The sequence below is a fragment of the Chanodichthys erythropterus genome, chromosome 4, assembly GCF_024489055.1.
Source record: "Chanodichthys erythropterus isolate Z2021 chromosome 4, ASM2448905v1, whole genome shotgun sequence".
NCBI lineage: Eukaryota > Metazoa > Chordata > Actinopteri > Cypriniformes > Xenocyprididae > Chanodichthys > Chanodichthys erythropterus.
This window is the reverse complement of record NC_090224.1, coordinates 18,524,043-18,540,071: the sequence shown is the minus strand read 5'-3', so window position 1 is coordinate 18,540,071 and position 16,029 is coordinate 18,524,043. Positions and strand designations below refer to the sequence as shown.

Here is a 16,029-nt window from a genome sequence, read left to right as displayed (position 1 = left end):
TGTGCAAAGTTTTAGTTTTCAAGCATGTTTAGGCCCTCAAAAGAATAATAATTGACTGAGCAATTACAATAGGGTCTTCACACCATCAGTGCTCGGGACAATAATTTGTTTTCTCAGCACTGTATAGTGGAATAGGGGAATCTTGTGGAGCCTCACACATGACATGCAAGAAAAAAATAAATAAATAAATTTACTATTTCATTCCCTCGATTTATAAATCATGTACTTTGTGACACAGAGTTGAAGTATTAATTTTCAAATTTTTAATCTCCTGAGTTCATTTTGTTTTTGTAGCTATGGGTTACATGGACTGGTGTACAGGGATTACATTGAATCTGAGAATATAAATGCAGCTGATCCCATTTAGGGAGTTAAACTAGATGGGCATGTACTATACCTCTCTTTGGATATTGATCTTAACCAAACTATAATTTACTACATTATTTTGTTTCACTTTGATTTATAAATGTCTGACTTTTTACGGTTACAAAGAAAATCATCTCTGCATCTGAAGCAGAAGTGATGACTTCAAATGAAACTGGCACCGAGAATGTGTTTCTCTGCTATCCACTCCTGCAGGATTCCTGTCCGAAATTGCAACGTCTTACTGTAGTTAAAGTAGCAATGTATTTTTTCATGGTTCTGATGATCCTCACAACAGTTTTTGGGAATCTGCTGATCATCATCTCCATCTCTCACTTCAAACATTTGCAGTCTCCAACTCACATGATCGTTCGCTCTCTGGCAGCATGTGATTGTCTGCTGGGCTCTTTGATCATGCCGTACAGCATGGTGCGATCTGTTGAAGGCTGCTGGTATCTGGGAGATTTTGTGTGTAAAGTGCATTTTAGTTTAGACATGACCTTCTGTATCTCTTCCATACTGCATCTCAGTTTAATATCTATTGACAGGTACTGGGCCATTTGTGATCCTTTAAGGTACAAAATGAGGGTCACAAACAACACTGTGACTGTATTTACTACCTTCACATGGCTGTTTTCATTTGTGTACAGCTTTTATGTAGTGTTTTCAGGCATAAATGCGGTTGGACTAGAGATGCTTATATTGCAGATTTCCTGTGTGGGAAGTTGTGTTCTGTTTTTTAACAAAGAGTGGGGCCTTATATGCCCAATTCTTACATTTTTCCTTCCAGGAATGATCATGAGCTCTCTGTATATGAAAATCTTCCATGTTGCACGAAAACATGCAAAGGTTATGTCAGAAAGAGTGACAACAAGGGGGTTGAAGAGCCAAAGCTCTGCTCAAAGAGAAGGAAAAGCAGCAAAAACTCTGGCCATTGTCATGGGTGTTTTTTATATCTGCTGGCTACCTTTTTTTACTATAACTGCTCTCGACCCTTTTTTCAATTATTTTACCCCAGCTGATGTTTTTGAGGTTGTAATTTGGTTTGCATATTTTAACTCCACCTGTAATCCCTTGATTTATGGATTTTTCTACCCTAGTTTTCAGAATGCATTTACGATTCTTATATCCACTTATATCTGTGGTATCAAGGATTCAAACACCTTGCCTTTTGAATGAATACAGCAAGCATGCTTATTTCAAGCATCACAATAAAATTGTATTTTTATGTAATTATTTTTAGTTTATATATGTTTAAAACATTTTGCAAATGTTTCTGTTTCTTAAGAACCTTCTGCATTTACTGGAAGGAGTTATCTGAACATTTTCATGAATCTGGTGGAAACGAGGGGCATGAACATGACACATGCAGGGCTAAAATCAATGTTCAAAAAATTTACATTAAAACACTTAAAACATACATTTTTAGAGAAATTGCATCTGTTTGTACTATATGAAAAATATGTTGATTTAAAATAAATCCTATATAGCCTGCTTTTTTGTGAAAGTTTTGTGAAGTTTTTATTGATTTAAAATTTTAACACATCAACCTCTTTTGACATTTCATATTTGAATCAGCTTGATTTATGGATTTTTCTACCCTTGTTTTCAGGACGCATTTAAGATTCTTATATTCACTTATATCTGTGGCATCAAATTTTCAAACACCTTGACTTTTTAATGAATATGAAACTCACGCTTATTTTAATCATCACAATAAAATTGTATTTTTATGCAATTCTTTTTAGTTTATATATGTTTAAAACATTTTCCAAATGTTTCTATTTCTTATGAACTTTCTGCATTTACTGGAAGGAGTGATCTGAACATTTTCATTAATCTGGTGGAAAAGGGGCTCGCATGACACGATTGAATTTTAAATTTTTTTTTTTTTTTTTTTTTTTTTTTTAAGAATTTTGAAGATCATCCTCAATCAACTTGTTTACACACTCTACAGTGCCACCCAATGCATTTAGTTAAAAGTTTCAGTTTGCATTCTTAGGATTTATCATGGAATAATTGTCTTTATGGCCAGCAAAGAAACATGTAGCAAAATTCGAATAGTAATTTAATTTTTCAATTAATTATTACAGATCATAATTATTTATTAATAATTCATATAAATATTCACACCCCTAAAATAAAATGTCCTGTTTTCATTCAAAAACCTTTTAAAAGCATGTGTGAGATAAGAATAAAATAAATAAATAACATTGCTTTGTTAAAATAGTGCTTATATATATATATATATATATATATATATATATATATATATATATATATATATATATATATATATATATATATATATATATATATATATATATATATATAATATAGCAAAAACCTTCACTGTCATCCCTCCTTTCATCCTTCCGGAACTACTCCATGTGACTTGCAGGTGTCGCTCATTAACACTCATTCCACCTGCCTCGCTCTGCTCCCACAGCTCTCAGCCCCGCCCTCCTCATCTCACCAACCAACCAGCCAAAAAGCTGCGCTTGAACACAACAGAAATACTAAAGGCGACTGTAAACTAGCATATGCATTCTGCGCTTGTGTGTATGGAAATATCTGTCTATATCAGCAGGTATCAATAGTCTATTTTCATTATCCAAAAAGGGAAACCGAAACTAGGACTGTAGATATACAAACCTTAAACAAAGCAGAACTTGCTTAGAATTTTGAATACCAATCACGCTCAATCAGTTTCTTTATTCCAGTCAGCTCATGTTATTATGAACATATTCATGCAATGCTCTGGTAAGATAACATGAAATTATACCAGCCTTCTGTCTGTACTGTCTTGACTTTGCTCACTTTCAGCACTTTCAATTTTATTCTCATGCATGCACTCATTCACTAAATTGAATTCTCTCTCTCTAACCGACGGCCTGATGTTGATTAAACATGCTGAATTGGCCCAGAACACTTAGAAAACATTCGACTACAGCCAACAGTGCGGAACACGCCAAAAAAACTAAGCCGTCCAACGCTCAAAAACACATAGACATTGGTATCACACCGTAATTGGTAGCCACTTCCTAAAATCGCTGCTCATTTGCGTCAATTTGAACAACACTTAACTTTGTCCTGTTGCTGCTGAACAGGCCTACATCCTGTCGCAAACGATCGCTGACAATCTTGTCGCCGAATGTTGCCAGCTCTCATGTTGCCAGCTCTCATGTTGCCAGCTCTCATGTTGCTGTTTCTCTGGCACTGCGAACTGGACTTTGCGTTTCAGGCTGCGACCACATAAAGCAGGGGTGTCCAAACTAGATCCTGGAGGGCCATTGTCCTGCAGAGTTTAGAGTTTAGAGTTCCAACCCTAATTAAACACACCTGAACCAGCTAATCAAGGACTATCTAGTAATACTAGAAACTTAAACACACTGTGCGATTTATAATTGTCCTTTACGATGGTTACTTGTCAGACTGTACGGACATGATCCTCATGTCACACTGTGGGATCTCAGCTGTCATTTATGTCAGACTGCACGAAAGTCAAGACGCATTAAAAACGGAGGCGTGCATGAAAACTTGTCCGGAGTTTTACTTCATCAACTCACACACGTTCAGTGACAGTGAGCTGCATTGCGCACAGGTGATGCGTAATGAAATCTCACCAATGATTTGGTGAAATCTCTTTTTTCGTAGATGGTCTGCTCGCAAGTTTTAACCCTTCAGTTTTTCCCGATTGTAAATTCTGCCATGTAAATAGTGAATCTGCCATGGCATGAGTGCCACTGGATTTTAAAGGGAATGGGAGATGACACTCTGATTGGTTAATTGCACATTACGCCCAAAACACAGCTATTACTCATTAAGAGAATAGGGACATCCCTTTTAGTCCACGCGCTGGGCGCGCCGACCATTTTCCCCTCATTAAACTAGCAAAAGTGAATTCAGACATGCCCTAAGTGTACTTGCGCTGAGCGCTTTAGACCATGCGGTTAGATCATTAACCTCTTATGCTTTGGGACCATTTTAGGGATTTCCACCTGGATTTGGCATACCCAAATTGAAAAGCTTCCCATACCCACATATAGTGCTCTAAATACAACATTTTGGTGTCATTTGTGTGGCAAAACACTGCTGAAAGTGATAAAAAATGAGTATATATGAGTATATGTTGTCTGTGCTGTAATAAAGCCCCTAAAAAAGAGGTGATTTCGATTTTTTTTTTTTTTTATAAATTCTTTTTTGAAAGTGTATAAATCAGTCCCTACAGACAGTTCTGGTTGTTTCCTCTGGATGTCAGCAAACACTAAAAAAAATTATTTTGTCTCTATCATGTCGTATGCAAGAATTATTCAAATGCACCTGAAGGGAAGAATATTACTTTTTTATGTAATTTCCGCTTTATGTAATTTCCGCCTGCACAAATGTAATACAGTGGTATAAATGCAATATCCCAGTATCATTTTAACAGACAGGATCAGAAACAGGCAGACAGGGTAAATAACGCTCAGAATTGTACACAGGGTGAAACAAGACCTCGCAAAGTATGTGAGGGTGTGTGTGGCTTAAATAGTCCAGATAATGTGCTGCAGCAGTTTGTGGCAATTGGTGATTGGTGGAGTGAGTGCAGGTGATTGCCAGGGAGGATTGTGGGAAATCTAGTCCGGGAATGACTGGGAACGTGACAGAATGTCCCCCTCCTGGAAGGCGCGTCCTTGCGCCGTGGATGGTACAATCGGGGAGGGGGGTGGGTGCCCTGGAGATCTACTGGCAGGTGAGGGTGTATGTACAGACAGGTAAGGAGGTCTCCAGGGCAGGTCCGGGGACTCTAGGTGCCAAGGCGGGTCGGAAGCCTCGGGCAGCCATGGCAGGTCAGGAGTCTTGGGCAGCAACGGCGGGTCAGGAGCCTCGGGCAGCCACGGTGGGTCAGGAACCTCGGGCAGCCACGGCGGGTCAGGAGCCTTGTGCAGCCATGGCGGGTCAGGAGTCTTGGGCAGCCACGGCTGGTCAGGAGTCTCGGCAGCCACGGCGGGTCAGGAACCTCGGGCAGCCACGGCTGGTCAGGAGCCTCGTGCAGCCATGGCGGGTCAGGAGTCTTGGGCAACCACAGCGGGTCAGGAGCCTCGGGCAGCCACGGCAGGTCAGGAGCCTCGGGCAGCCACGGTGGGTCAGGAACCTCGGGCAGCCACGGCGGGTCAGGAGCCTCGTGCAGCCATGGCGGGTCAGGAGTCTTGGGCAACCACAGCGGGTCAGGAGCCTCGGGCAGCCACGGCAGGTCAGGAGCCTCGGGCAGCCACGGCGGGTTCGGAACCCTTGGGATGCCAAGGCAGATCAAGAGCGTGCCACATTTGATGGTGGCAGAAGGGAGCAGTGGGATCTGTAGCGGGCTCGTGGGCAAGGAGCTTAGGTGGTGACGGCAAGGCAGGGAGCTCGGGTTGCGCCGGCAGGGCAAGGAGCTCGGGTGGCGCCGGCAGGGCAAGAAGCTTGGGTGCAGAGTCTGGAGCTGACTCGGCCTCTGGTGCGGAGTCTGGAGCATGCTCGCCAGAGGCAGAAGCGTGCTTGGCGGAGGCAGGAGCGGCCTCGGCGAAGACTGGAGCGGCCATCTTGTCCATAGACACTGGCTGAGCGGCCATCTTGTCCGTAGACATTGGCGGAGCGGCCATCTTGTCCATAGACACTGCCAGAGCGGCCATCTTGTCCGTAGACACTGCCGGAGCGGCCATCTTGAGTGCATAGCAACCGGCGGACTTGAGTGCGCATCAACCGGCGGGCCTGAGTGCGTAGCAACCGGCGGGCCTGAGTGCGTAGCAACCGGCAGGCTTGAGTGCGAAGCCGGCGACAATCATCTCCGCTCTCGGATGGGTCTTGAGACGTGACGTGTCTCTGGGCGATCAGCGGAGACATGGCGTGACTCTGGGCGATCAGCGGAGACGTGACATGGCTCTGGGCGATCAACAGAGACGTGACGTGGCTCTGGGCGATCAGCAGAGATGTGACGTGACTCTGGGCGATCAGCGGAGACGTGGATCTGGGAGATCAACTGTGACTTGACTTGGCTCAGGAAGTTTAACTTGGACTTGAAGTGGCTCAAGAAGATCAACTGTGGCTTGACTTGGCCCACGAAGCTCAAAGGTGGCTTGACTTTGCTCATGAAGATCAACTGAGTCATGGACTGGTGTTGTTGTGATGGTGGGCGCCATTTTGTGAGTGTCCTTTGGTGCGGCGGCCATTACGGGATTAGGCGAGGTGTCGCATTTCTCCGCGACACCCACAGTAAATGCAGAGCCAACAGACAATAAAGCATAATCCAGGAAGTGACTGAGGGAGAAACGGGGTCCATTACAAACTAATTGTTCTTTGAATGGTTGGTTAATGCCTTCACAAAAAAAAGTCTATGTGCACACAGTCTGGCAGATCTGACCAATAGGCAATGTCCAAATATTTAGTGATATAATCCTCAATCGATCGTGTGCCCTGCTTGAGACATAATAGTAAATGTGCAATGTCCATACCGGGCCAAAGTTCTCCTGAAAAGCCGCTGGATCCTTGTGTTGGCGAGGTCTCAAGGTAAGATCCATCTGCAGGCTTTTATTAAACAGAGTTCGTAGTAAGACACGCAATGGTCAAACAGTGGCAAATAGGTATGGCAGAGAGCAGGCAGAATCGTGGTCGAGGAACAGGCAATGAATCAGGGCAGGCAGATATCATTCACAAAACCGGAAAACAATAAACAGTCCAAAAGGTCCAAAGGACAGGCGGCAGATATTCGTACACAGGGAACAGACAGGATCAGAAAAAGGCAGACAGACAGGGTAAATAACACTCAGAATTGTACACAGGGTGAAACAAGTCCTCGCAAAGTGTGTGAGGGTGTGTGTGGCTTAAATAGTCCAGATAATGTGCTGCAGCAGTATGTGGCAATTGGTGATTGGTGGAGTGAGTGCAGGTGATTGCCAGGGAGGATTGTAGTCAGGGAATGACTCGGAACGTGACAGAAGCCTTTAAAATTTATGTGTAAACATTATAATATGGTTTTCAAACCTGTATACGGGTTGCTGGAGTTGAAGAGGTTTTAAAATAGGGCCCTCATAATGTTTACACTAGTTGACAGCTCCTAAATACCAGAAAAAAGCATGCAAAATACAGCATAAAATAATGAAGTCATTCTTTCCATGGTCATTTTGGAGAGAGAAGGATATTCTAGTTCTGGATGTTAGAATATGTATATTATATCACACTTTTTTATTTCTTCATTTATACAATCAACACATTTAAGGTCAGAGGACACATGTTTCAATAGATAACATTTTGTTTTTAGTCAGTCTCTGTTTCAGAACAGAGTTGAGTAGCTTGATTATTTTTAATCCCCATTAGTGGATGTTGTTATTGTAACTAGTGGTTACACTGACAGACGTGGCGGTAGTGGGGGTTACCTCGAATCTTAGAGTATATATGGACACAACTGAGCTACTCTGAGTTTAGGGAGTTAAATTAAATGGGCATGTAGTATATATATCTAAACCTTTCTTTGGATATTGGTCTTTTGCAAAAACTATCATTTACAAAATTATTTTGATTATACTCATGTTTATGATTGCTTGCCTTTTTACAGTTACTGGGGAAATCATCTCAGCATCTCCGGAGCAGACGTGATGACTTCAAATGAAACTGACAACGAAAATGTGTTTCTCTGCTATCCACTACGGTCGGACTCCTGTTCAAAAGTACAACGTTTTACTGTAGTTAAAGTGGCAATGTATGCTTTCTTGATGCTGATGATCCTCACAACAGTTTTTGGAAATCTGCTGATCATCATCTCCATCTCTCACTTCAAACATCTACAGTCTCCAACTCATCTGATCGTTCGCTCTCTGGCTGCCAGTGATTGTCTGCTGGGCTCTTTTGTCATGCCGTACAGTATGGTGCGATCTGTTGAAGGCTGCTGGTATCTGGGAGATTTTGTGTGTAAAGTGCATTCTAGTTTAGACATGACCTTCTTTATCTCTTCTATACTGCATCTCAGTTTAATATCTGTTGACAGGTACTGGGCCATTTGTGATCCTCTAAGGTACAAAATGAGGGTCACAAACAACACTGTGACTGTATTTACTACCTTCACATGGCTGTTTGCATTTGTGTACAGCTTTTATGTTGTGTTTTCAGGGGTGAACACTATTGGCCTGGAGTCATTTATCATGCAGGTTTACTGTGTGGGAAGTTGTGTTCTGTTTTTTAACAAACAGTGGGGTCTTATATGTCCAGTTCTTATATTTTTCCTTCCTGGAACAATCATGTCCTCTCTGTATATGAAAATCTTCCTTGTTGCAAGAAAACATGCAAAGGTTATGTCAGAAAGAGTGACAGCAGGAGGGTTGAAGAGCCAACGCTCTGCACACAGAGAAGGCAAAGCAGCAAAAATTTTGGCCATTGTTATTGGTGTTTTGCTGGCTGCCTTTTTTCATTGTTAATGCTCTCAACCCCTTTTTCAATTTTTTTACACCAGCTGATATTTTTGATGCTGTAATTTGGTTTGCATATTTTAACTCCACCTGTAACCCCTTGATTTATGGATTTTTCTACCCTTGTTTTCAGAATGCATTTAAGATTCTTATATCCACTTATATCTGTGGCATCAAGGATTCAAACACCTTGAATTTTGAATGAATTAAGCAAGTATGCTTATTTTGAGCATCAATCAATTTTTTGTAATTCTTTTTAGTTCATGTATGCTGAAGCCATTTTGCAAATATACTTTCTTATAAAAAGTGATCTTAACATTTTGTAATCTGGTGGAAAAGAGGGGCTCAAACATGGCATGCAGGTCTAAAATTAATGTTCAAAAAACCCTTTTTTAAAAATAGACATTTTAGGAGAAATTTGCTTGTACTGTGTTTAGAAAAATATATTTCAATAGAATTAAAATCTACATAGCCTCCATTTTTGTGACATTAATATGTTAAATATGTTTAATACATTAAACTCACATTTTAATAGATTTATTCATATTTTGGCAGTTTATTTGATTTAAATTTCCTCATTTGGATCCAGGCGATTAAAAGGAGAATCCACAACTGAACCAAGCTGGTCAACTTACATAAGTCAAAAAATTTAAAAGAGAAAAAGAAATAATTGAAAGAAAGTTCAAATTTAAAGACGGATAGTTTTAAGAAGGATATCACGTACCTGTTGACAGACAGGTCATATTTTTTAATAACCAGTTATCATAAAATTGTCCTTCAGTATATATATATATATATATATATATATATATATATATATATATATATATATATATATATATATATATATATATATATATATTTGAACATTAATGGAGCATTTTGTGGGAAAGGAAATCATAAAAGTAGTTTGTTTTGTTTAAAAATCATATAAATGTATGAGGTAGTGAGGAGCACACTCAGTGTAAATATACTCATACAGGCCCTATAGGCTCATATAGGGCCCCAGTTTAGCTAAAGGTAAAAAAAAAAAAAAATGTCCCAGTTTTATGATTTATTCGTATTTAACTCTTGTTTAGACACAAGTCAAATTTCAAGTCTGTTTTATTATTAAATTTCTTACATTATTATGTTAGTCCATTCTGAAGTCTGTTATTGCCTACAGGTCACTTTATATACAGTATAATATTTTCTCCCTCAATGTTTATTTTTATCAGAATATGAATAACATGGAATGACATCCATAAATGTCATTAATAAATGTTACTAGCCAAACAATAACAGGAACGCTCACTACTGACTAATAACAGAGCGTGTTCACTGGCGCGGAGCGAGCGGAACAGAGCGAGTGTTTTCAAATAATTCCTTTTGAAGTTGAGCTTCACTGTGAATTATGAGATCGACAGCGGACCTGTGTGGTGACAAATCAGGTCCTCCCTTGAAATACATATCATGTTGCTGTGTCTCTGGCATTGCAAACTGGGCTCACGCCAAGCAATGAGGATTGCCAGGTCCCAGGAAAAGTTTCAGCCCAAAGCTGACTGAAAATCCATCCAAAAAAGGAATGAAAACTTGCTTACTTTTTTAACTCAATGTAGTTTGTACACATCATCAAAATAATAAATTAACTGATATTTTCTGATCTCAGTCAAGACCATTATTAATAGCCTTCAAAGACAGCTCTTTTCTCTTCATTAACTCTTCTCTTCACATTTACTCTTGTATTGTCTATACACAAGCATCAAAGTGCAATTAATAGGTATATACTGTAAATAGCAAACTCAATTAAAATTCCTGATGTGGGTAAAACTCACAATATAACCTCTAGTTCGTGAAGTGACATCAAACGTGCAACATGTCAGCAAAAATATCTATTTTCATTTTCCTGTGTCTACAGAAATGTTTTTGGCAGCTATGGTACATCATATAAGTAAAAACCTCAAGAGCAAAAGCACACAACTTATGCTCTATCATTTTTCCCACAACTGTATTTACAAAATTAAGGAGCCCCTAAGGGCACATGGTGGTTGAAAAAAAATATGAGATGGGAGGAAAAATAAGTCAATGCTTTTGCGTTCTTTCGCAAATGTTTTGCATTCCCCTGAGAACTTTGCCTTTGCTCGCAAAATGTTTACATTCTCCTGAGAAACGTGCATATTATATCACATCACACTCTTGTAAATGAAGTATGTCACTCTTTTATTACATTTGCTTTAAGACCAATGATTTTAAGGTCAGTAAGGTCAAAGAAACACATTTCAATAAGTAACACATTTTTAGTCAATCTCAATTTCAAGACACAGTTAGATTTTTTTCTTTTTAATCTCCTGAGTTCATGTTGTTTTTGTAACTATGGGTTACATTGAAAGATGTAGGCAGGCTACCTCGAATCTAAGAGTATATATGGACACAACTGAGCTGCTCTGAGTTTAGGGAGTTAAACTAGATGGGCATGTATTATATATACAGTACACCTTTCTTTGGATATTGGTCTCCACCAAACTTTCAAGGATTCAAAATTTACAAAATTATTTTGATTATACCTATATATAATATATACTTATAATTGCTCGCTTTTTTACAATTACAAACAAATTTATCTCAGCATCTTGGGCAGACGTGATGACTTCAAATGAAACTGACACTGAGAATGTGTTTCTCTGCTATCCACTCCGGTTGGATTCCTGTTCAAAAGTACAACGTTTTACTGTAGTTAAAGTGGCAATGTATGCTTTCTTGATGCTGATGATCCTCACAACAGTTTTTGGGAATCTGCTGATCATCATCTCCATCTCTCACTTCAAACATCTACAGTCTCCAACTCACATGATCGTTCAATCTCTGGCAGCATGTGACTGTCTGCTGGGCTCTTTGGTCATGCCTTACAGCATGGTGCGATCTGTTGAAGGCTGCTGGTATTTGGGAGATTTTGTGTGTAAAGTGCATTCTAGTTTAGACATGACCTTCTGTATCGCTTCCATACTGCATCTCAGTTTAATATCTATTGACAGGTACTGGGCCATTTGTGATCCTTTAAGGTACAAAATGAGGGTCACAAACAACACTGTGACTGTATTTACTACCTTCACATGGCTGTTTTCATTTGTGTACAGCTTTTATGTTGTGTTTTCAGGGGTGAACACTATTGGCCTGGAGTCATTTATCATGCAGGTTTACTGTGTGGGAAATTGTATTCTGTTTTTTAACAAACAGTGGGGTCTTATATGTCCAGTTCTTATATTTTTCCTTCCTGGGTCAATCATGGCCTCTCTGTATATGAAAATCTTCCATGTTGCACGAAAACATGCAAAAGTTATGTCAGAAAGAGTGACTGTGGCTACAGCAGGAGGGTTAAAGAGCCAACGCTCTGCACACAGAGAGAGAAAAGCAGCGAAAACTCTGGCCATTGTTATTGGTGTTTTTCTGTTTTGCTGGCTGCCTTTTTTCATTGTTAATGCTCTTGACCCTTTTTTCAATTTTTTTACTCCAGCTGATATTTTTGATGCTGTAATTTGGTTTGCATATTTTAACTCCACTTGTAACCCCTTAATCTATGGATTTTTCTACCCTTGTTTTCAGAATGCATTTAAGATTCTTATATCCACTTATATCTGTGGCATCAAGGATTCAAACACCTTGATTTCTGAATGAATATACAGCACACTCATTACAGGCAATACATTGTGTAATTATTTTTAGTTATGTTATGCTGAAGTCATTTTGTAAATGTGCTCTTTTTCTTATGTTCTTTCTGCTTCTAAGCAGTGATCTTAATATTTTTAGTAACCAGGTGGAAAAAAATGGGCTGGGACATGACACATGCTCAATCAATTCTTAAAAAATGATTAAAATAGACATTTTCAGAAAAATTGCAGAAATTTGTTTGCAGGTCTACAATGTTCAGATATATATATATATATATATATATATATATATATATATATATATATATATATATATATATATATATATATATATATATATATATATATATATATATATATATATCAGAATAAATCAACCTAAATAGCCTGCATTTTTGTGAAATTAACATTTTAAATTGATTTTAATATATTAAACTGACTTTTTAATGTAAATCATTTTGTTTGATTTAAATTTCCTGTATCCTCAACTGAACAAGTGAAGCTGGCCACACTTACATGATCTGTTCAAAAAATGAAAAGAGAAAAAAGACATGACATGGGAAAACACTTAAAATTTGAAAGTTCATAGTCTGTGTAGTTACAAAGTGGCTTTGAATAAAGTTTTTGACAGTTACAAATATTTTTAGAACTATACTATTCTAAATAATTTGTAAAGAAGCTTTAATTAACCATTTTAGAGTGCATAATGTACGAGAATAGGCTAGCCTATATCTTTTATTGACTACTGATAGAGAATTCTGTGTCATCAGGTATATCAGTGAGAATGTGACTCGCGATAACACTCATTGAAAGAATATGTGGTTTTGTTTGGTTGGTAAATGTGGGCACCCACCAGCAGAAACATGAATTGCCGCCTGTGGGTGCAGTCAAGACCAGTCCTCCAAGATCATGGCTGCATTCAAAATCGCATACTCTCTTGAGTAATTATTATGAATAAGTAATTACTTTGCAGCCACTAGAAAAGTACTTATTTCATATGAATGTGTGTAGTATGAATATAATCCGGACCTACTAGCGTCAGTTGTGTTTTTTCACTGCCATTCACAAATCCTCTCCAGTGGCCTCACGGGTTAGTAAAATGTACATCATGTGCACATTTCAGAATCTCACTGAAAATAGTAGGTCATCCAGGTACTTTTTGAATACTCTTTTATGAGTACTGTGAATTCAGTCATACTTATTTTGTCACATACTGTTTTTTGCCTACTGTATTGTAGGAAGGTATGCGATTGCAGATGCAGCCCAAGGCCCAGACCCAAACCAAGACCATTCAAGAGCCACATAGTAAAATCTTCAGTGTTAAAAGTACTGCTCAGATATGTGCTCAGAGTGCTAAAGTAACACTTAACCTGCGTCTCAATGTGCATACTATCCATCCTAAATAGTATGTGACATTAGTAATATTCTATACTATTTAGGGTCGATAGTATGCACATTGGAATGCAGGGTGAATCAATGCTGGAGTTATGAGATAATTAAGCAATTAATCGAGTGATGATTGAATGTTAGTGATGAACACCTGCTGTTAACAAGCAGAATCAGAGAAGAAAAGAGGAAAAACAAATACAGAAAAAAGAGATGATGAGCAGAAACACAACTACAGCTGACAGCCACAGCCTTAAGGCCAAATTATACTTCACATTTTACGCGTATGCGCAGGTCACACATGGCATTTAATTTATTTTTGCAGTAATTACTTTATCCACAAGGTGGCAACCGTGCCCTGGGAGCATCAATTCACAAGGTAGTCAAAGAAAATCTGCATAATCAGAACAGACAGGAATGCATGCATGCTACAGAAACACAGGAGGTCTACACAGATGAGAGACTTTGTGAAATAAATAAAATAACACATTAAATAAAATAACACATTAGATCTCTCAAGAAGTCTTATTTTTACTCTATGCTTTTATTTTTGCTGTTTTCTTGTGACTTAGTTACTTGTTTTGTGATCTGTATATATCTTGTTGATTGACACCATTGTTGAGATTCATATGCTGATTCTTGATGTCTGTGTGTTTCTGAATGATGCAGTACTTCATGCTGTTTATGTTACTATGGGTTACATTGACAGATGTAGGGGGGTTAACTCAAACTTCTGAGAGTATATATGAACAAGACTGAGCTGCTCCATTCAGAGAGTTAAGCTATATGGGCATGTACTATATATACATTCACCTTTTTTGGATGTTGGCCTTTACAAACCTATCATTTACAAAAATATTTTGCTTATACTTTGCCTTTCTACAACTGAGGAATTTATCTCTGCATCTGAAGCAGACGTGATGACTTCAAATGAAACTGACACTGAGAATGTGCTTCTCTGCTATCCACTCCTGCTGGACTCCTGTCCTAAAGTACAACGTCTTACTGTAGTTAAAGTGGCAATGTATGCTTTCATGGTGCTAATGATCCTCATAACAGTTTTTGGGAATCTGCTGATCATCATCTCCATCTTTCACTTCAAACATCTGCAGTCTCCAACTCATCTGATCGTTCGCTCTCTGGCTGCCAGTGACTGTCTGCTGGGCTCTTTTGTCATGCCGTACAGCATGGTGCGATCTGTTGAAGGCTGCTGGTATCTGGGAGATTTTGTGTGTAAAGTGCATTCTAGTTTAGACATGACCTTCTGTATCTCTTCCATACTGCATCTCAGTTTAATATCTGTTGACAGGTACTGGGCCATTTGTGATCCTCTAAAGTACAACATGAGGGTCACAAACAACATTGTGACTGTATTTACTACCTTCACATGGCTGTTTTCATTTGTGTACAGCTTTTCTGTTGTGTTCTCAGGAGTAAATGCAGTTGGACTAGAGATGCTTATATTGCAGGTTTACTGTGTGGGAAATTGTATTCTGTTTTTTAACAAACAGTGGGGTATTATATGTCCAATTCTCACATTCTTTCTTCCTGGGTCAATCATGACCTCTCTGTATATGAAAATCTTCCATGTTGCAAGAAAACATGCAAAGGTTATGTCAGAAAGAGTGACTGTGGCAGCAACAGGAGTGTTAAAGAGCCAAAGTTCTGCACACAGAGAGAGAAAGGCAGCAAAAACTCTGGCCATTGTCATGGGTGTTTTTTTGCTCTGCTGGCTGCCTATTTTTACTGCTGCTGCTCTCAATCCTTTTTTCAAATTTTTAACCCCCACTGATGTCTTTGATGCTTTGGTTTGGTTTGCATATTTTAACTCTACTTGTAATCCTTTGATTTATGGATTTTTCTACCCTTGTTTTCAGAATGCATTTAAGATTCTTATATCCATCTATATCTGTGGCATCAAGGATTCAGACACATTGACTTTTGAATGAATGCTGCTCACACTTATTTTAGACATCACAATAAAGGTTTTTTTCCTGTAATTCCTTTATATCCTGTAGTTCATTTTTTGAAATTTGTCAGTAAACTCATCATGATACCAAAACCTGTTGCATGTGAAGCACTATGAGATCATAAAAGCTTATGAACATGCACCTGAAGTAAGTACCCTATGGATGAATAGTGCTCAAAATGTACAACAAGCCTAAGCAAAATGAGACTTTCATGCCTTATCCATTTTAAAGTATTTTCTATAATAG

The 16,029-nt window shown here is 38.8% G+C and overlaps 3 protein-coding genes and 1 pseudogene across 3 annotated transcripts; all 4 read left to right on the top strand.

Moving 5' to 3' along the window:
• The first annotated feature begins 522 nt into the window (after positions 1–522).
• LOC137018571 (trace amine-associated receptor 4-like) lies at positions 523–1,542 on the top strand. Its single transcript, XM_067383241.1, has one exon. The coding sequence runs from the start codon at positions 523–525 to the stop codon at positions 1,540–1,542; it is 1,020 nt and encodes a 339-aa protein (XP_067239342.1).
• Positions 1,543–7,976: 6,434 nt separating this feature from the next.
• On the top strand, positions 7,977–8,988 carry LOC137018569 (trace amine-associated receptor 4-like; annotated as a pseudogene).
• Positions 8,989–11,405: 2,417 nt separating this feature from the next.
• Positions 11,406–12,434, top strand: LOC137018568 (trace amine-associated receptor 4-like). Its single transcript, XM_067383238.1, has one exon. The coding sequence runs from the start codon at positions 11,406–11,408 to the stop codon at positions 12,432–12,434; it is 1,029 nt and encodes a 342-aa protein (XP_067239339.1).
• A 2,299-nt stretch (positions 12,435–14,733) lies between these two features.
• On the top strand, positions 14,734–15,762 carry LOC137018567 (trace amine-associated receptor 4-like). The gene has a single exon (XM_067383237.1). It carries the CDS (start codon positions 14,734–14,736, stop codon positions 15,760–15,762), a length of 1,029 nt encoding a protein of 342 aa, XP_067239338.1.
• Positions 15,763–16,029: the final 267 nt, after the last annotated feature.

Coding starts and splice junctions, on each gene's coding strand:
- LOC137018571 (XM_067383241.1), top strand. CDS start 523: ATGACTTCAAATGAAACTGGCACCGAGAATGTGTTTCTCTGCTATCCA.
- LOC137018567 (XM_067383237.1), top strand. CDS start 14,734: ATGACTTCAAATGAAACTGACACTGAGAATGTGCTTCTCTGCTATCCA.
- LOC137018568 (XM_067383238.1), top strand. CDS start 11,406: ATGACTTCAAATGAAACTGACACTGAGAATGTGTTTCTCTGCTATCCA.